We start from the raw sequence: 17,736 nt of genomic DNA, 5'->3' as shown, positions 1-17,736 counted from the left end.
GATCCCATGGGAAGCCCATGGTGGAGCAGTCTGTTCCCAAAGGAAGGGACCCACGCTGGAGCAGCTTGTGAAGGGCTGCAGCCTGTGGGAAGGACTCATGCTGGAGCAGGGAAGAGCGTGAGGAGTCCTTCCCTGCGGAGCAAGGAGCGGCAGAGACAATGTGGGATGAACTGACCACAACCCCTGCTCCTCATCCCCCTGTGCTGCTGGGGGAAGGAGGCAGGGAATTCAGGAGACGGGAGGGGTGGTTTGAAGATTTGGGTTTATTTCTCATTACCCTGCTCTGATTTGAGTGCTAATAAATTAAATTAATCTCTCCCCCCTTCGAGTCTGGTTTGCCCATGATGGTAATTGTGAGTGAGCTCCTTGTCCTTATCTCAACCCACGAGCCTGTCGTTGTGTTTTCTCTTCCCATTTCCAGCTGAGGATGGACGGACAGAGCAGCTTTGGTGTCCAGGCAGGGTGAGCCCACCACATGCAATCAGCACCCAGCGATGGGATGGCCAAAGGCAGCAGGCACCTTGAGAGAGATGGCAAGCCAGGTTTTGGTAAGGAGGACGTGTCTTACGAATCTCACCTCCATGGGGATGAGCTGGGGCTCCAAACGGGTCCCCAGTGAAGTGCTGGGCTCTGAGGAGGTTTCACTGCAGCCTGTGCTAACCCCATGAAGGTCTGACCACGCACACCAGCCGGGAACACACATGGGGAAAACACTGAGCTGGGTTCCTTCCATTGTCCCGACGAAGCCCAGCAAGACCTAAAGCCTTCTGCAGCCTCCTGCTCAGACACTGTCCCAGCCCTCCCTCAGCTTCCCATTCCCCTCTGGTTTTGTTGGGAGAGAGCATTTCCTTCTCCCTTAGCGCAACACTCCCACACCTTCCTCCTCTCCCACAGCCGAGCAGGAGCAACTGCGTTTTGCATGGGAAGAGGGGGAAGCACCAGGCTCCCACTCCGAGTCTCCTACCTCTGCACTCCTTCCCTAACATAAAAGAACATATTACACACACACAGCAAACACACTGGTGGTGGAGGGAAGCCAAAGGGGAATTCAAGGCTGCACAACTGCTGTGCTTGCAGTCAAAGCTCATCTCCCAGGTTGGGTTCCCACATTTTCATAGGATGCCAGACTGGTTTGGGTTGGAAGGGACCTTAAAGCTCATGCAGTTCCAACCCTTGCCATGGCAGGGACCCCTTCCACTGGAGCAGCTTGCTCCAAGCCCCTGTGTCCAACCTGGCCTTGAACACTGCCAGGGATGGGGCAGCCACAGCTTCTCCGGGCACCCTGTGCCAGCGCCTCAGCACCCTCACAGGGAAGAACTTTTGGGGATGTTTGTCTCTTGACAAGCCCATAAAGAGCAACCCAACCATCCACAGCCACCACTGCTGCCTTCAGAGCGAGCAAAACCAAGCCCCCTCTGCACCTCACATCCGCATCTGCTGGCTTGACCCATTGGGAGGTCTCAGAGACCTCCAGTTTTGTGATAAGCAGGTAAAGCAGAAGGACCTTGGAAGGCTTCTTCCAATCCAAACTATTCCATGAAACCCAGCTGCTCTGACTGCCTCAGCCAAAGAGTCAGGAGAAGCCTGGATGTGGAGGAACAAGTAAAACACTTGTCTTTCTATTTGGAGATAGCCTCTGTTTTTTCCCTTCGAGGGAGAAAGTTTTCCTTTGGTAACTCCTTTGGAAGGTGCCGATGTGCCATTCTGAGCTGCTCTCATGTCAGCGATCACCTGGGGTCCCCATGAGATGCACCCTACACTGCAGAACACCCATCTGCCAGCACATGCTTACAACTCAGGCAGCCAGCGAAGCTGCAAACACCCAAACAACCACCCCAAAACATGCCCATTCCCTTCCACATGACTCATCCCACCCCATGCCCACCTTCATCCCAGGAATGACCTGCAGACCTCTTCCTCCCAGGTGTCTATGGGACACCTCCAACCGGGGCTCAAGGACTGGATGCTATATGAGGCCCACCGAGCCCGCAGCTGGGAGGAAAACAGAGCGGGGGGGACCCCATCAAGCCTTGTATCCCCCCTCCTTCCCTGCGAGGCTGCGCCGGCTCCATCCGCTCCCGCGATCCAAGCGGAGCAGATGGCACGCGCAACACTTTCGGCTCCGCTTTCCAGCCGCCATCGCAGAAGCAGCTTCTCAGCAGGGCGGAGGCGGGGGGGGGGGGGGGAAGATGGCTTTTTTTTCCCTATTTTCCCTTGGAATTTTGATTTTCTTCATAAAAAAAAAGCCATGTATAATCCTGACACCCAGGAGCCCCGTGTTCCGCGAAGGACGGCGCGTGCCGGCTGATGGGCAGTGTGTCTGTGCCTAGGGAACAGGCTAACCGCCTGAAATCCCCGTCAACAGGGGCAAATCCTGGAAAGCCTCACAAAGCAGAGACTGGGGGGGGGGAAAGGGGATGAAGTGATCAAAAAAAGGCTTTCTAGGGATTCTGCTGGCTCGCATGGATTTGATCTCTTTTCATGGCTCATCCACTGCTTACTGAGGGGCAGCTTCTGCCTCTGCCACTGCAGAAGGGCAGGCAGGAGGTTTGCAGAAGCATGCCCTGAGCAGAGGAGATCCGGAGCAGAAAGCTAAGCCATGTTCCAGCTCTCCTAGGACATCAGTCTTCCTGTCTCCACCAAGATGGACCAAGGGAGATGTTGTCCCACCTGGGGTACCCACTTGCTTGGGTACCAGACCCGCTTGGGTCCGATGTCACAGCGCTCTCATCCTACCCCAATGGCTCAATCCAGGTTTTTGCTTCCCGGTGGAAGCCAACACCTAAGAGTGAGGCTGGGAAACCATAAATCTGGGCATCGCAGACACCAGATTGCTTTCAGCTCTGCACAGAGCTCGGCGATAAGTAACAAAAAGTCTGCGCTTTGCACCGCTGATTTCTTGTCTGGGGATGCATAAAACCTGGGAGATGACAGATCGGCACCTCCATCCAAGAGCATCCCCGCGCTGGCTCTGCCGGAGAGGCGCATAAACAAAGGCAGCTCTTCCCAGCGTCCACAGGCAGCTGCCACCGTGCAATAGGGGGGGGAAACAAAAGAGGTCTGCACCACCGGGATCTGCGGGAATGGGATGCACCCAGCGCAATCCCGGCCCTTTTATGCTGTTGGTACCCACAAGGAGATGGGCCATGGCTCCTTGGTCACCTCCCGTCCCTCAAGGTCTCCTTGCCACATGCCCAAACCACTTGGCATTGAACAAGGAGGAGGAAATCATCCCAGTTTTGGGCACCGAGTGGATCAGCCATCCCGGCAAAGAGCTCAGTGATGGTTTGGATCAGGCAGCACTGGGTGCAACAGACACCCATCCGAATCCCATATGGGACTGCACAGGCAGAAGAGTCTGAGTGCCTGTCTGATGGTACCCAGGGATTCTGTGAGGTCAAAGAACTGGTTTTCTGATGTGGTTTCTTAATTCAGATGGCCCCACCAATGGCAAGGACCAGTGGGTGCTCACCAATGCTTGGTGAAAAGGGAATGTGCTGGGAAACACCAACTTCAGGATGTTTACAAGAGGAAACCAAGAGTTGAAGGCCATGGCTGCAGCACTGAAACACCCAAGTCCTGGTCCATCTGTACGTGGGTACATGCTGGTTGTGTTTGTTTGGCTTCGTGAGCTCAGAACAGCCTGAAACAGCTGGAATAACACTGCCCTCCTTCCCCAAAACACTGGTTGGACCCCTGCGCCTCATCTCCACCAGCTTTACAATCACTGCTGCCCTATTTATGCCACATCAGTTTGTTGCTTGGGAGCCCTACTGCTGGGCTTCACCTTGGAAGAGCTGCAGAGACCCCAGAATTAGGGATCTGGAAGTGCCAACAAGAACACCTCTAGCTCCCGGGTGCCACAGGGATTATTTCATCAGGCTACCACAGCAAATCCCTTGGGAAGAGGGGAAAACAAGACAGGAAACCATCTTTGCCACCCCAAAGTTGAACACCCACCACTCAGGCTGTGGGGAAGCCTGCTCCCCATTCCCAAGCATCATCACCCAGGGCCCACCAGCACCCAGGGAGGGGACCAGTGAAGGGACGGTGGCACCGGGCCCCCCCCCCAGGGCTTAGCCAAGGAATGCTGGGGGCAGCAGGGGGGGGAGCAGCCGCGGTGGCGGCAGCGCTGGGAAGGGAACCAGCTGGAGAGCCGCAGCCTCATGAAATAATGAAATGCCAAACCAACCCCTGCATCTTCCACAGTCTCTCAGGTCACCTACCAGATTAGGAGGCCTGTTGCTAAGGCAACCATATCTTGCAAGTGCTAGCTGAACTTCCCCATCGTTTTTAACCCTTTCGGGAGCAAAATAAAAGAGGGGGGGAAATAAAGAAGGGGAAAAAGGAGAAGAAATGCATGAAAAATACATATAAAATAAAAGGGTGACGCCGATGGTGCAGCCCACGGGAGGCTGGCGGAGGCAAAGGGGGGGTGGCTGGGCAAGGGAAATAAAAGAAGAGGCGCCCCAGCAGCCACCTCCCGCGCTGGCTCCGTTCCAGGAGGAGAATAAAATTATCCAGCATCCGTACACGCACACACGGATGAGACCCAGCAAACTTTGGGATGCGCCTGGCACGGCAGTGGGGACACGGGGTTGGGGTTGGGGGGGGAAGGAAAAGGCAACAAAAAGTGAGGTTTATGCAAACAAAATGGGGGCAAACAAAGCAAAAATGGAACTTTTCTGTTTACTGCCCCCCTTTTAAACACAAGCCCCTCGCAGACGCTGGGCAAGCCCCGCTGTTGTGGCGAGCAGCCGGCATCCCGGCGCCGCACGGAAGGGGACAGATGGCCGGCGCTGTGCCCGGCAGCCACGTCGGGATGGAGGTGATGGGTGCCTGCGGCCACCCTGCCAGGTCTGCTGCAAGCAAGGGCCTGGAGCATCCACATCATACATACATGGCTTATACCCTGCACCGATACCCCTCACTGTGCAGTGATCACATCCCACTGGAGTGATGGGGACCGTGGTCACCTCCAGCAGGAGGATGAAACCCCATTTTGAACGCACACAAGCAGGGAGCAACGAATAGCTGGGATAACAGAGGAGTGCGAGCAATAAGGGATCGTGAAAATAAAGGAGCGAGGAGGCGATGCACAGGCAGCACCAGGGGAAGGAATAAGGAGAAACAAAAAGAAAACAAGGAGGGAGGGGAGGGAAAAAGGCATGGAAACGAGGGGGAAATGTGGAGCGGCATAAATGAGGCACACGGGGGGAGGCACGGCAGCACGTGCTGCCTCCTGAGCATGGGCAGTGCACACGGATGGCTCCTGCCCATCACACTGGGGAGCAAATCGGCCCCAGCGAAAGGGGCTCCTACCCCCTTGGGGTCGTATGTCAGTGTGGGGTATCGGCTCTGCCACCCAGCACACCGTCACTCCCTTGTTAAGATCTCCTTGGGAGAGAAAACGCATCCGCTGGCACCGCTGTAAATGATGCTCAATGGCAAATGTTGAAGGGATCCCCCCTTTTCCCACCCTTCTTAAGGTCAGGGTGGGGGCAGCACGTGACAATTCCTGCCGAATTCCCCCTCAAAGATGGAAACTTGCTCCCAACACTGCCTTATTCCCGCCAGCATGCTCCAAAATCATCATAAAGAGAGGTGTGAGGGCCCGTGCAAACCCAGCCCTGCTCTGGGGCTGCGGTGAGATGGGCTTCTGGCACTGCTGCCAGGCTCCGGTCCTGCCCTCCGACCTCGTCCCCATGCCAGCACCCCTGCACGTTGCCAAGTGGCTGGCGGGAGAAACTTAATTAGCCCCGTCCATCAACCCCAAACATCTGTAACCAGCAAAATTTACAACCAGAAATAAAGAGGAGTGACCTTCGCGGCGCTGAAAGACAGTTGGGTTCTTGTATTACAACGGTAGGGACAGGCAAAATTCATTATCTCTAATAGCCGTCCTTATAACCAGATTAAACACAAAGGCAGCAATTCCATATTCCCTGACCTGCCACCGTCCCCATCCCAAGCAGAGGGGACCGCTCACACAAACCCCACCGCTGCTAATTCAGCTGATGTTTATGCATGTGGCATCTCCATCCCTCTTACCAGGGAAAGACAATACCACGGCCCATCCCACCCCACCGGGCTGGGGACACACAGCTGGGCTCACAGCCCTCCTGGTCCTTCTCCAAGGAGATGCTCAGCTCCCTCACAAGCATCCCAGGGTACCAATGGTGAACCCCTCCCCACCGCACCAGGGATGCTGTGGTGGTACCCAGAGCAAGGGTAAAGGATGCAAGGGAAAAAACCCACCTATCTTCAGCACACAACCAACCAGAGCCTGACCCTCCAGAAATAACCATCGCCATGTCCCAGTGAATGGATGTTCCCAAGCATGAGGGGTTGTGTCTTGAAGATGCAGCCAAAGCTTTCACCTCCAGCTGCGAGATGCGTTCGGTGCCAATCACCAGCCGAGGAGCAAGAGCCTGTTATTTTCATCAGAGGATGCTCTCTGTGGGGACCTTCCGCTGCCAGCCAGCAGAAACAAGCCACTGGAGACAACTTGAGCCTCCTAATGGCTGTTTCTTCACTGGCCCCTGCGCCGAGGCAGCTCCTTCTCTAGGAGATGAGCATCAGCGGGTTTCTCCCATGCTCAACAGCAACAAGTCTGACTGCTTGGAAAACACTTAAGGTGGGGGGGGAAGCTCCAAATGGACCATGTGGATGGTGCACGGTGCTGGAGCAGCAGTAAAAGTTAAAATTAATTAGCTGGCAAGATGACAAAGAAGCCATTGTGCAGCACGGTGGAGCAATCCAAGTACAAAGGCTTTATATAAGTCATGTTGAAAACTCCTTGATGACTGCAGGTAAGGACGGACAAGCTGTCAGGACGTGCCATGACACCCTGAAGGGCTCCAGGACAAGCAAGTAAATGTGCTGTTACTGATGAAACAAGCACTGGATGCTCCAGCCTGGACCTTCTCTTCAAAGAAGACTGGCAAAGGCATGAAGCACCTAGGTGCTGTTGGTGCTGTGATGCCCAGGATAAAGTAAAATGAGATGGTTTGGGGTTTTCTCCATGGAAAACTGCACTTGGGCTGAGCTGGAGATGCCCATGTGGAATACAGACCAGTGACTGCTTCCTTGTGAGCTCCCACCTCCATCCCCAGCCTTACCCCACCAAGCACACGCAGCATGCTGAAAGCACCCCTCAGGAGACCAAGCATTGCAAAGCGTGGCTGCACTTGCCTCAAACCAGACCCCAAGAGGGCCTTACAAACCCAGACCTACCTCCTGTGTAAGAGAAAGGCCCAGCTAAAGGGTGTCCATCACCAACAGGCAGACCCATGTTCTGCTCCTTGGGAGGAACGGGCACCCTGCCCTGAGCCACTGGGGACACAGGAGTGGGACAAGAAGGGATGCAGCTGTGATGATGCGGCTGCTGCTGCCAGCCATAACCTTCCCTCTTCACCTCCCCATCCCACAGGCAGATGGATTGGTGGTGCAGGGGGAGGCCGGCTGTGATGCAGAAAGGAGGAGGGAAGCACGTCTCCCTCCTCATCCTCCTCACTGCAAGCACCACTCCCAGGCGCTCAGGCAGCCCCTGCACCCCACAGGCTGCCCTTATCCCAGTGGGGCTCCATCCAGAAATGGGGACAAGCACCCAGTGAGGGCCAGGCAGAGCAGGAGGATGCTCTGTTGGGCTTTGGCAGGGGAGCGGAGCCAAACGAGACGCTGCAGCCTTATCTGCCCACCCCAAACCAGCCTCGAGGAAGCACCCTGCCCCCTTTCCTGGCCTGCCCCACCTTTTTCACTTAAATAAAAAGCAAAACACACCAACCCAACAAACCAGGCTCCCAGCTCCTCCCCTGCCCTGATGCTGAGCTGCTAAAGCACTGCTTGGGGCGGGCAGCAGCTCTGTGTCTGCTCTGGAGGGAGAGCCAGGCACTGCTGGCTCACATGGGGGTGATGCAGGGGCATTTCCCTCCTTATGGCTGCCAGAAGTTAATAGATAAGTGAAGCCAAGGGTTGGGAAACCCTCAGGGCAAGCCTGGAACTAAGGGAATGCTGGCCAACCACTTGGTAAGCACTGAATGCTGGACCAGATGTGATGGCAGAAGCATGGGTGGGAGCTGGGGCAGGAATGGGGCACAGAAGAAAACCCGCACCAGGATGGAGGGACAGGCTTAGGGCTGCTGTGCCCAGTGGGAATGCCATGGGATGCCAGCACCTACACCATGCTGGGAGTCAGAGGTGCTGCAGTGCATCCTTGTAGCTAAGCAATCCCAATTATAGGTGCAGGCTCAGCCCTGCAAGACTGAGAGAAACCAGCCCAAATCCAGGGAATAAACCCCACCCCAAGCCGCGTCTGAGGCGAGCAGAAGGGGCGGCGAGAGCTCATTTTCACTACAGAAAGCCACCGCACCCCAGGAGCAGAGGCACCAGATCAAATGTTCAAGGGTTGATGCAGAAACATTAAGGAGGGGGGAAAAATGGGAAAGAAAATGTTAGCTTAAGACACAGCCAGAGGTCTTCCTTTGGACTTTATCTCGAGGCGGCAGGCTGCAGCGGCGCTGCTCGCACACACATACACGGACCCCACAGCCTCCTGCCCAGCCTGGGGGACGCAGAGGTGGAAATCACCTTGGTAAAAGCCACTGGTTGTGGTGGTGATGGCAATGGAGGAGGAAGGGTAAGGCAGGCTGGAGGGTACTCGGTGGCTGGGTGTGAAGCGCTGCTCTGCCATGCTGCCCCAAACACACACCAAATACACAGGCACATGCACCTATATCTATGTGCATCCATATGCAAACCTTAATTCTCCATATTGCATAGATATAATTGCATATATAATCAGATATATATATTGCTTAATGCTGATATTAACAATCTCCATACAAGCAGCATTAAACTCAGGCAGGAGGCTGGGCTTTTCTCCTCCAAAAACTACACGATTTAAATGCACAAAAAGACAAAAGAAAAGCTGCCTTTACCAAAGGGAGCTGCACAAACCTTACCCAAATACCCCCAGGCAGCCTGCTTACTCCAGCCAGGCGCAGAGAATGGGTATCACTGCTATGGGATGCAGGGATGGGAGCAGGGAGGTGGCGGTGGGGAGGCTGTGTCCTGGCACATGTGTGGGAAGCAGCACTCAACAGCAGCATTGCCGTGTTTTGGAAATCCCCCCCTTGACTGCTCAGCTGCAGCTTTGAACTCGGCTCCTGGCACTTGTGGCCACAAGCAGGAGTTGTGAGAGAAGAAAACAACAGAACCCAAAGCAAGGCAGAGGTGAGGTATTTGTTTACTTGCAAAGAGCTGGGTTTGCTCCCTGCCAGCATGGAGGAGAGCGCTGCTTCCACCCCACAGCCCCTGGTGGGTCTCCCCATGGGAATCTGCAGGGTCAGGACTCCCAGGGAAAAGCTGCTGGGAAATAAGGGGGGAGACGGGGGGGAGGACATGTGGGTTGATCAGAAGCCTCAGTGGGAGTTTCAAACCTGACCCACAAGGGGGATGCTGGTGAAGCCGCGGTGTGATGCTCATGGGGATACAGCCCGCTCTGTGGTCCCCGTGGGCAGACCCCCAGCACTGGCTGGGATGCGCATGAGCTGCTGTGGGTGCTGCACTGCTCTCCCTCTGCCATCCCCTCTGCTCATAAGGACCAAGTGGCGCTGCAGTGGGTCCCCCACCTCTTCTCTAGCACCCCCCCCCCCCTTCACCAAGGGTTTTGCACAGCCGGGTGCCATTTAGGTGGTGCCAGCTCAGCCATGGGGCCATGCATAGTGAAGGAGGAGTCAGAGCCGGAGCCCCCCGCCCGCTCCTGAGCCCCGCTCCGGCAGCTGTTTCCAATAGATCCAGGGACAGCTTTACAAGAGAAAAACCGGGAACAAAAGGTAGGAGAAAATCCAAGTTTCCAAGGTAAGGAAGGAAATGATCAGGAGAACAGGAAAGCCTCACTCGTACCCAATACACAGTGTCCTGACCTAACGAACCTCCCCACTGCCCGCTGCAGCAGCACGGGGAGCTCCCCCCCCACAGCCCAGCACAGCCCCTTTGTTCCTGGGAAGGGACCCCAGAAAGCAGGGGAGGGCAGGGCTGGGAGCTTTGTGCTCGCCCACAGCCGAGCATCTGCCAGGGGCGTTCGCTCCCGCCGCGGTCCCCTCGCCGGCCTCACCGCGCTGGCCCACGTGGCCGCGGCGCTGCCGGGGCAAACAATGGGATGGCGCGGGCTGCTCGCCATGCGAGGCCTTCCTCCCCATCATCATCCTCCTCCTCCCTGCTGCAGGCTTGGCCTGCCATCGATGGGGGGTGGGGGGTTAGAAACAGAACACAGAAAACCTATAGATAATAAGACTTGGATCTGCCTTGCTGGTGCGCATCGGTGAGGGCACGCTGAACCGTGAACGCCAAGAGGGGTGATGGGGATGGCACAGCACCCAAACGCACACCCCAGCATCCATGTGAACAAGAGGTCCCCGACTGTGGCGCAAGCCATCCCATTGTCAGGCAGGACACAAGAAATCCTCCTTCTCCTCCCATCCCAACCCCTGGCTTTTCCGGACAAACCCATCCCGGATTGGATCCAGAGAAACTTTGCATCTTCACGCCATTTGTTGACACAAAATCCATCCCCTGCCTTACTTTTGCAGAGGCACTCGGGGTGGGGTAGAAGGGGGGGAACGTCTGTTTCCATTTGAATCTGTCAAAATTAGCATTCAGTAATTAAAAATCACACCCTTTCTCTTAATAACCTAACCAGCATGATACAATCAGGTTGTGCCAACTCTTTAATCTAATTGACTAATTACAGATTTTAATTTAGTCAGTTACTGAACAACTGTTGACAATTTGTTTTCATTAGGGACAGAACAGGATAAATATTTAGGCTCCCCAGTCAAAGACTAAGACATAAGCTCTGGGCTCTGACCTCCAGTTTCACGCCGGCGCCTTCTCCATCGGCATCACCCACCGAAAGGTGCTGCTCTGAACCACCCTGATCCCACCACCATGCAGTGGGAAGCACAGCAGCAGAGGTTGCCTTGTCCCAATAGCCAATATTGTTTAAAACAGAGCATTAAACCAACCCAGCTTTGCACAGCACCGCGGCTAAAGTGCGGTTTAAGGGATGCTCAGGCTCGCGGGCAGGATGCGCACACCAGTATCCGGAACTGGGAGGGAAGCTGAGCCCAGTGCGCTGCTAGGAGAGGGAATTTGTGTATGTGTTTTATGTGTTTCTTTATAGTGATGTGGAGCCTTGCCGCTGCTCCTGGCAGCCTGCCACTCCCAAAGGAAAACTCCTCTCTTGGTTACCTACCAGGGAACCCTGTCCCTGCAGAGCGGGGCTGGATGGAGCCCAGATGGAGTGCAGTCCCGCATGGAGATGGGATGGAGCTGCACGTCCTGCCATGCCCAGGGCTCAGGCAGTATCCACAGGGGTTCCCATGGACCACACAAAGCTGTTCCCATCCCCTGGTCCTTGTGCTGTGCCAAACCTACCCCAAAACCACCTGCTCTTCTGTGCAATGCGTTTCTAATGCCGTGTGCTGCAAAGGGCATATGGCAGAAGTACTCAAGGACCACCACTACCAGAGAAGAACTCATGGACCACCACCATCACCACAGAGGCATTCACAGACCACTACCATCATCACGCTTGCTGGTTCCACTCACACCCTATGCAGCCATGGGTGACTACAGCAAGAGCCTCACAGACTTTGCTGGTCCTGGAGAGGGAAGACAGCCTGGTACAGGAGAGGTGACAGTCACCTCGTCTGCCAGGTGCCACCAACATCATGAGGTGGCCACACAGACACCAAGGAGCAGAAGATGCTCTGACAACAAGGAGATGTCACTCTGAATCCTGGGGACACTCAGGCATCAATGCCAGGATGAGGCACCTGTCCTGCATCCATCCAGGGCACGATGGACACATCCATCAGAAAAGGACCATTTACCACACCTCACCTCCAAAGCGTGCTAGGAGAACACTTACAGCAGTGCGATGACTGGATTTGGGGTTCAAACTCCAGTGCCTGGGTGACACCCTCAGCCAGTACCTCCAACAGGCCAAAACCCTTCCAGATCCTTGGGTTTCATCTCATCCCCCACTAAGCACACCAACGCAAACAAGCCTGTACGTTATGTCCATCCATCTCTAGAGGCTTCAGAAACATCCTCAATAAGACCTCAATCCAAGAGGAACTGTTTCAGATATGGGGGGAACGCAAGAACCCTGCTTGTCCCTAACCAGGATGGAAGGACACGAGCCCCAAGCACACCATCTCCTCCCAAACCGGCAGCGAGCATCGCCACTGCAGCAGAGCATGCTTCCAGACCCAAGTTAGAAAGAACTGCAGCAGCTTTCCAAAGTTAAAACAATAAAATCAATACCTTACATTAATGGCAAGCTGAAGCCATCACTCCATAGATCTTACACTGCAAAAACAGCATTTCAAGTGCTCCCAAGTGTGGGTCCTTCTCAGAGGGACAAAGCAGAGGAGGGGAAGGATGAAGTCAAAGCCTCCCAAAGCCAAAGGCTACCCTGATTTTTCTCCCCTGCACACTGACACTCCGAGCTGGCCGTGCAGACAGAGCAACACCACACAAAGTACGTAGCAACAGCCAAGTAGATTTAAGTTCATTTTCTATAGCTCGAGGCCAAAATCGACTGAAGTGGTTCTGGTGATCAAGTTTTCTGCAATTCCCCTTTCTGTGTATTAGCTCTTTGACAGAAATTCACTGCGGTATTTAAACTGGCAGTCATCACCGCTAACTCAAATTGTATTGGCTTTCATGGCGTTGAAATGCTCAACTGCGACCAGCCATCGGCCAATTCCCAGATAACGCCGCGGCTGAAATCCCCTGTCATGCCGAGCGATCCCGTTGCAAGCTCGCCGGCTCCAGGAGCGTGCCGGAACGCCGGCACTCTCACCCATGGGGCTTTGCCCAGTGTACGAGCACAAGTCAATGGCTACGGGTTGAGTTTTAGTTGATGGTGTTTTTAACTTGGATAAACTCTTTGGATACCGGTGGGAGAAGCTGGTTAATAACCCTCCAGCCAGCTCAACTTGTCACTTGTGTTGAGACTCGCAGCCATGCTGGAGATGGAAGGAAAGAGAAGCACGGTTGCTCCTCATGCCTGCTCCAGGTGGATCCCTGCTCCCATCACCCCTTTCCACCAAGTCCCAGCGGCCTTTTGTCCCAGCTTAAGAGAAAAACCTCATGGGAAAGGTAAAACCCAACATCCCTGAGCTGCTGCAAGAGCTTTCAAGGGTCTCCCAAAAAAGAAGGGTGGGATTTCTCCTTTTGTTTTTAATCTTACCAAGCAGTTAAATATTAAAAACTGGAGGGGAAATTGGCAATTTGTCCTGCTGTTCCTAATAGTTTTCATACGGTTGCACTGGGAGATGAAGTGGAAGTGACGCAGCATGCAAATCCCACTGTTAGCACCCCACCAACAAGGCGCACCATCCCCTACCCAAAGATGTATCTCCCAAGGCAACACCCCTTTGGCTATGACAAGCCCTGGTGCTACCACACTGCTCCTGGAGCACCCCTCTGTTTTGCCCTTCAAGGAGCACTGTAAACAGATCATCTTTGGGTAAATAAAACCATATTTGGGGCAAAACCCAAGCTGGCTATGCAGAGCTTGCCCACCGTTGGCCAAGTGTAAACAGAGTGTCCTACCAATCTGGGGCAAGACTTGTATTGGGGTACTTTGAACCACAAACACCATATAAAGCAATTCATGACTTACTGGTCCAGCCCCACTTGGGGCTTGGACCCTGCTTTAGATGCCACGCATTGCTGATGGGCTGCATCCCAGCTCCAGGACCCACCTGCGAGGCTGGCAACTGTGTTTACAGATACCAGGATCCTGCCCTAGCATGGAGACCGGTGAGAAACAAGGCGCTATTCACACTGCCCTGGTTATCATTGTGTTCTTTGGTCAATATTTAAGTTTTGGCTGGGCAGGTCCCTCGCCCTGTAAAGCACACGCTGCGCTGGGAAAACACCGCTCCTCACAGCGGGACCGTGCCATGAGCATCCGCCACCAGCCACGCCAGGGAGAAGCACAACCCCTGCTTTGAGGGCGAAACATGCCCCAGGAAACCAAACCAGTGGCACAAGCCAAGGCACAGGGGAGTGAAAATCTTCTTTCAAGTCTTTGTGGTAAAACCCGACAGGTAAAAGCACTCGGGGCTGTTACAAAACTGCGCTACACCGAGAATTAAAACCAATGGGGATTGTGTCTATTTACAGTCAGCTTACAGCAACGTGTATTAAAGAAGTTTATGTGAATCATCTAATGCACTCAGGCTCATTGTTAGAATTATTACCAAGCTAAAAAAAAGATTAATTTCTCTAAATACACTAAATCCTCAGACACGATGAGGAGACTGCTGTGAACAGAACATTACCACATCTTGGTTGTGAATGCCATCTTCACCTGCGGCTTTGCCACCCAAAGATCTACCTTTGCCTTGCTCCTGATGAGCCTCTTGTCCCAACCAAACTCAAAAGAAAAACCCCAAACAGACCAGAATCTGGCCCAAAACACCCAGAAGCACGCAGCTGATCACACTGAGCCAAGCACTGGTTATCAGCCCTGACCCTCAGTTCAGGAGTTCATCATCTTAATCCAGCTCAGTACAAACAAATGATGCAGAGAGCAGCCATGGGGAAGGATGGACAGATGGACAACCCCCACCTAACAAACAGCCAGACCCGCTCCCTACATGCTCCAATGGGATGGACACCTCCCCACCTACAAGGCTCTCCAGCAGCCTGGCACTGCCCATGCCCCAGGGCAACAACCAGGTCCAGTGCCAGCACACAGGAGCACCACGGAGGTCCCCAAGGCACTCACCCGGCGCTACTTGCCGGCAAAGCCTCGCGCATCCCAACCCAGGCATGTCAGGGCAACGAGAAACTTGGGAAGGGAGGGAAAAATGGTTTCCATACCATAGGCTCCCCGGAGCAGACAAAACCAGCTCCTGCTACAGGGTTTAAACTCACTTGACTGGGGTCCAAGCAAGCAGCCAGGTGACTAATCCTTTGATGCAAACTCCTCCCGACGCGTGCGGGATGGGAGCGGGCAGACAACCCATCGCCCACCGGAGCCAACATGCCATGCACCCTCACCAAAGGTGCGTCTTTGGGAGGCGCCTCAACCCCAGGATCCCCACCCCTGGGTCACGCTAACACCTTACAGAGAACAACCCAAAATACTGATGCAGGAGATGCCCACCGTCAACCAAAGGGGGGCTGCAACACCATCTTCCAACAAGCAAACACCTCTACTATGCTGGTCTCAAGGGGGGACTCAGACAACCAAGGATGCCTCCAGCCGTTCCAAAGGCAAGGAGATACCAACTGGGGCATTCAACAGTGTTTGGGGGAATCTCCACCCTCCTCCCCACCCCAACTGAGGCATCCTCAGCATGAAATCTCTCACCATCGACCCTCTAGTAAACGCTTTGTTGTCCATTGCTATGCAAAAGCGCTTCATTCTACCAGTAACCCGAATGCCTTTAAGTGCTTAAGATAAGTATCTGAGCTCATTTACATAATTGCAACGTTATGAAATACTGTTCAGTCACACCAGAACGTAGCCGGTTCATAAAAACCCACCCTCGGTCGGTTCCACGCCGGCTCGGGGTGAGCGGAGGAGCCGGAGCTCCCCAACGCCGTCATTACCGCGAGGATTAGAAACTTGTTACTCACGTAGTCATGAAAGGCTTTCGCTTCACTCGAATGCTCACAAGTGTCTCGCCTTTCGGGAGCTGCGCAGTAAAGGTCCCAAAACACGCTGCGTGGTGGAGAGAGGCAAACACAGGCAGGCAGTTACTCATCGGAGCTCACGCACCGGCACCGGGGGTCATTGGAGGTGAGCTGCTTCCCACCCCGTTGGGCCCATGGGAGGGGACTTCAGGCTGTGCATCCCAGCTCGGCACCACTTGGATCTCTGGAAGCGCTGCGGCCACCAGGATGGGTGTTTTAAGAGGCAAAAGTGGCCTTTCAGCGGTAACAACCACGGCACCTTAATGACTTCTCCACCCACCACGAGCACCCCAAAGGCTCCAACACAACTTGGGCTCTCCAGGAGCATCAAGCAGTCCTCCGGCCACCGAGCAGGAGGCTTTAGCTCCAGCCTGCCGCCTCCCAGCCCAACGCTCCCGGGGGTGTCCGGGCCGCTTCGGGGCTCAGCTTGCTGCTGACTCACGCCCATCACCGTGGCTTCACCCCCCCACCGCGGAGGTTGCGCACCCCCGACGGTGCCCCCAGCCTAGCCGGTCCCGTCGCCGTCCCCCCTTGGTACTTACCACCACCAGGAGTGCAGGAAGCCGGGGGGCTCGCCCAACGTGATGTTCTTCTCCCACCGGATCTGCGGGCGAGAGGAAGGCGGGTTGGGGGGGGGGAGGATGGAAAGGAGGGAACGGAGGGGTGGGGGGGTTTAGGGGTGGTCACGGGTGGGCGTGGGCCCCCACGCTCGGCGACCCCCCGGCGCCGCCGCCGCCCCGCGCAAGATGGAGGGCGGGCGTGCGTGCGGCGGCGCACAAAGGGCGCGGGGGGCGGCGGGGCTCACCTCGGACAGGAAGGTCTGCGCAGACTTCTGGGCGCCGACGTGCAGCAGGTACTCGTAGACGTACAGCGCCAGCCTGCAACAGCCGAGCGGCGGCCGTCAGGGGGGCAGCAACGGGAAAGGGAAGGAGGAGCCCCCCCCGCCCGCCCCGCACAAAGCCGCCCTCCACCGCCGCCCCGCTTCCACCTCGCACCCCCCCCTTCCCCGCTCCTCCCGCCGCCGCCACCACCGCTCTTACTTCTCCCGCGCCTGCCCGTCCGAGGGCACCGCCGAGCCCTTCCCTTTGGCGAACATGGTCCGCGCCGCGCAAGGGGTGGCGGCCGCCGCCGCTGCCGGGAGCCGCTGTGCCCGCCGCGGAGGGAGCGCCGGGGGCTGTCAGAGCGCGGGCCGCCGCCGCGCCCCCATCGCCCCGCGCCTGCCGCCGCCGCTCGCTGCGCCCGCCGCGCCGCTGGCCGCGCACCCGAGCGAGGCCACGCCCCCCGACCGCCGACGGGCGCTCGCCTCCACCAATCAGCGCCGGGAGGGGGCGGGGCCTAGTCGAGCCACGCCTCGCTCCGGAGGCGGCGGGCGGCCTCCCGCGGCGGGGAAGGAGGGAGGGAGAGCGGCGGCGCGCGGTCCTAGCGCCCCTCCCCTGCTCGGCCCGCTGGCGGCGCGGCTGCCCTGGCGCTGTGCCGCGCCATGGCCCTTTAAGGCGCCGGGCAGCGGCGCGCAGCGCACGCTGATTGGTCGGCGCCACGGAGACCTCGCAAGGGGGGCCTTGAAACCGCCCGCCGGGCGGGGAGGGAGGGAGGGATGTGAGGGGAGGAGAGGGGGGAGCGCGTCGGTGGGGCCGGGCGGGACCCGCCGGGGCCGGGCGGAAGGCGGGGGGAAGCGGGGACAGGTCCGGCCCCCACCGCCTCCAGCCTCCCACCGCCTCCGGCCCGGCCCCGCTCTGCGGGCGGGTACCTCCGGGCCCTCGGCCTGGCTGCGGGGAGCCCTGAGGGGAGCCTGGGGCCTGGCTCCCCCCCCGCTGCCAACTTGAGCGCCTCTGGTAACGGGGCGAGGCTTGCGGCGGGGCCGGGGCCTCGCTGCCTGCCTGGCTTCGAGGCCCTTAAAACCAACGGGGAAATCGCCCCGTCGGGGCCGTTGCCTCTCGCTGGGGTTTCGGGCAGGGCACCCCTGTGTTAGGAGGCTGGGCTCGGAACCCCTCATCCCACCGAGGGTGGGAA

The 17,736-nt window shown here is 56.5% G+C and overlaps 1 protein-coding gene across 4 annotated transcripts in view; it reads right to left on the bottom strand.

Annotated features, from left to right (window-relative positions):
• SSBP3 (single stranded DNA binding protein 3) overlaps window positions 1–16,953 on the bottom strand; it is a 54,342-nt gene extending 37,389 nt beyond the window's left edge. For all 4 annotated transcript variants that reach the window (XM_061344754.1, XM_061344752.1, XM_061344755.1 and 1 more), the window contains exons 1-4: window positions 16,767–16,953; window positions 16,532–16,604; window positions 16,269–16,330; window positions 15,670–15,754 (exon numbers count right to left, since the gene is read on the bottom strand). In XM_061344754.1, coding sequence (XP_061200738.1) covers window positions 15,670–15,754; window positions 16,269–16,330; window positions 16,532–16,604; window positions 16,767–16,822 — 276 coding nt within the window. In that variant the 5' untranslated portion in view covers window positions 16,823–16,953. The remainder of the gene's footprint in view (window positions 1–15,669; window positions 15,755–16,268; window positions 16,331–16,531; window positions 16,605–16,766) is intronic.
• Between the last annotated feature and the right edge of the window lie 783 nt (window positions 16,954–17,736).

This window comes from Neopsephotus bourkii, unplaced genomic scaffold, assembly GCF_033783945.1.
Source record: "Neopsephotus bourkii isolate Nb327-2 ecotype Australia unplaced genomic scaffold, CSIRO-AGI_Nbou_v1 NB_234, whole genome shotgun sequence".
In the NCBI taxonomy this organism is placed as follows: domain Eukaryota; kingdom Metazoa; phylum Chordata; class Aves; order Psittaciformes; family Psittacidae; genus Neopsephotus; species Neopsephotus bourkii.
Note: the sequence above shows the minus strand (reverse complement) of the source record. Positions and strands in the feature narration are given on the sequence as shown.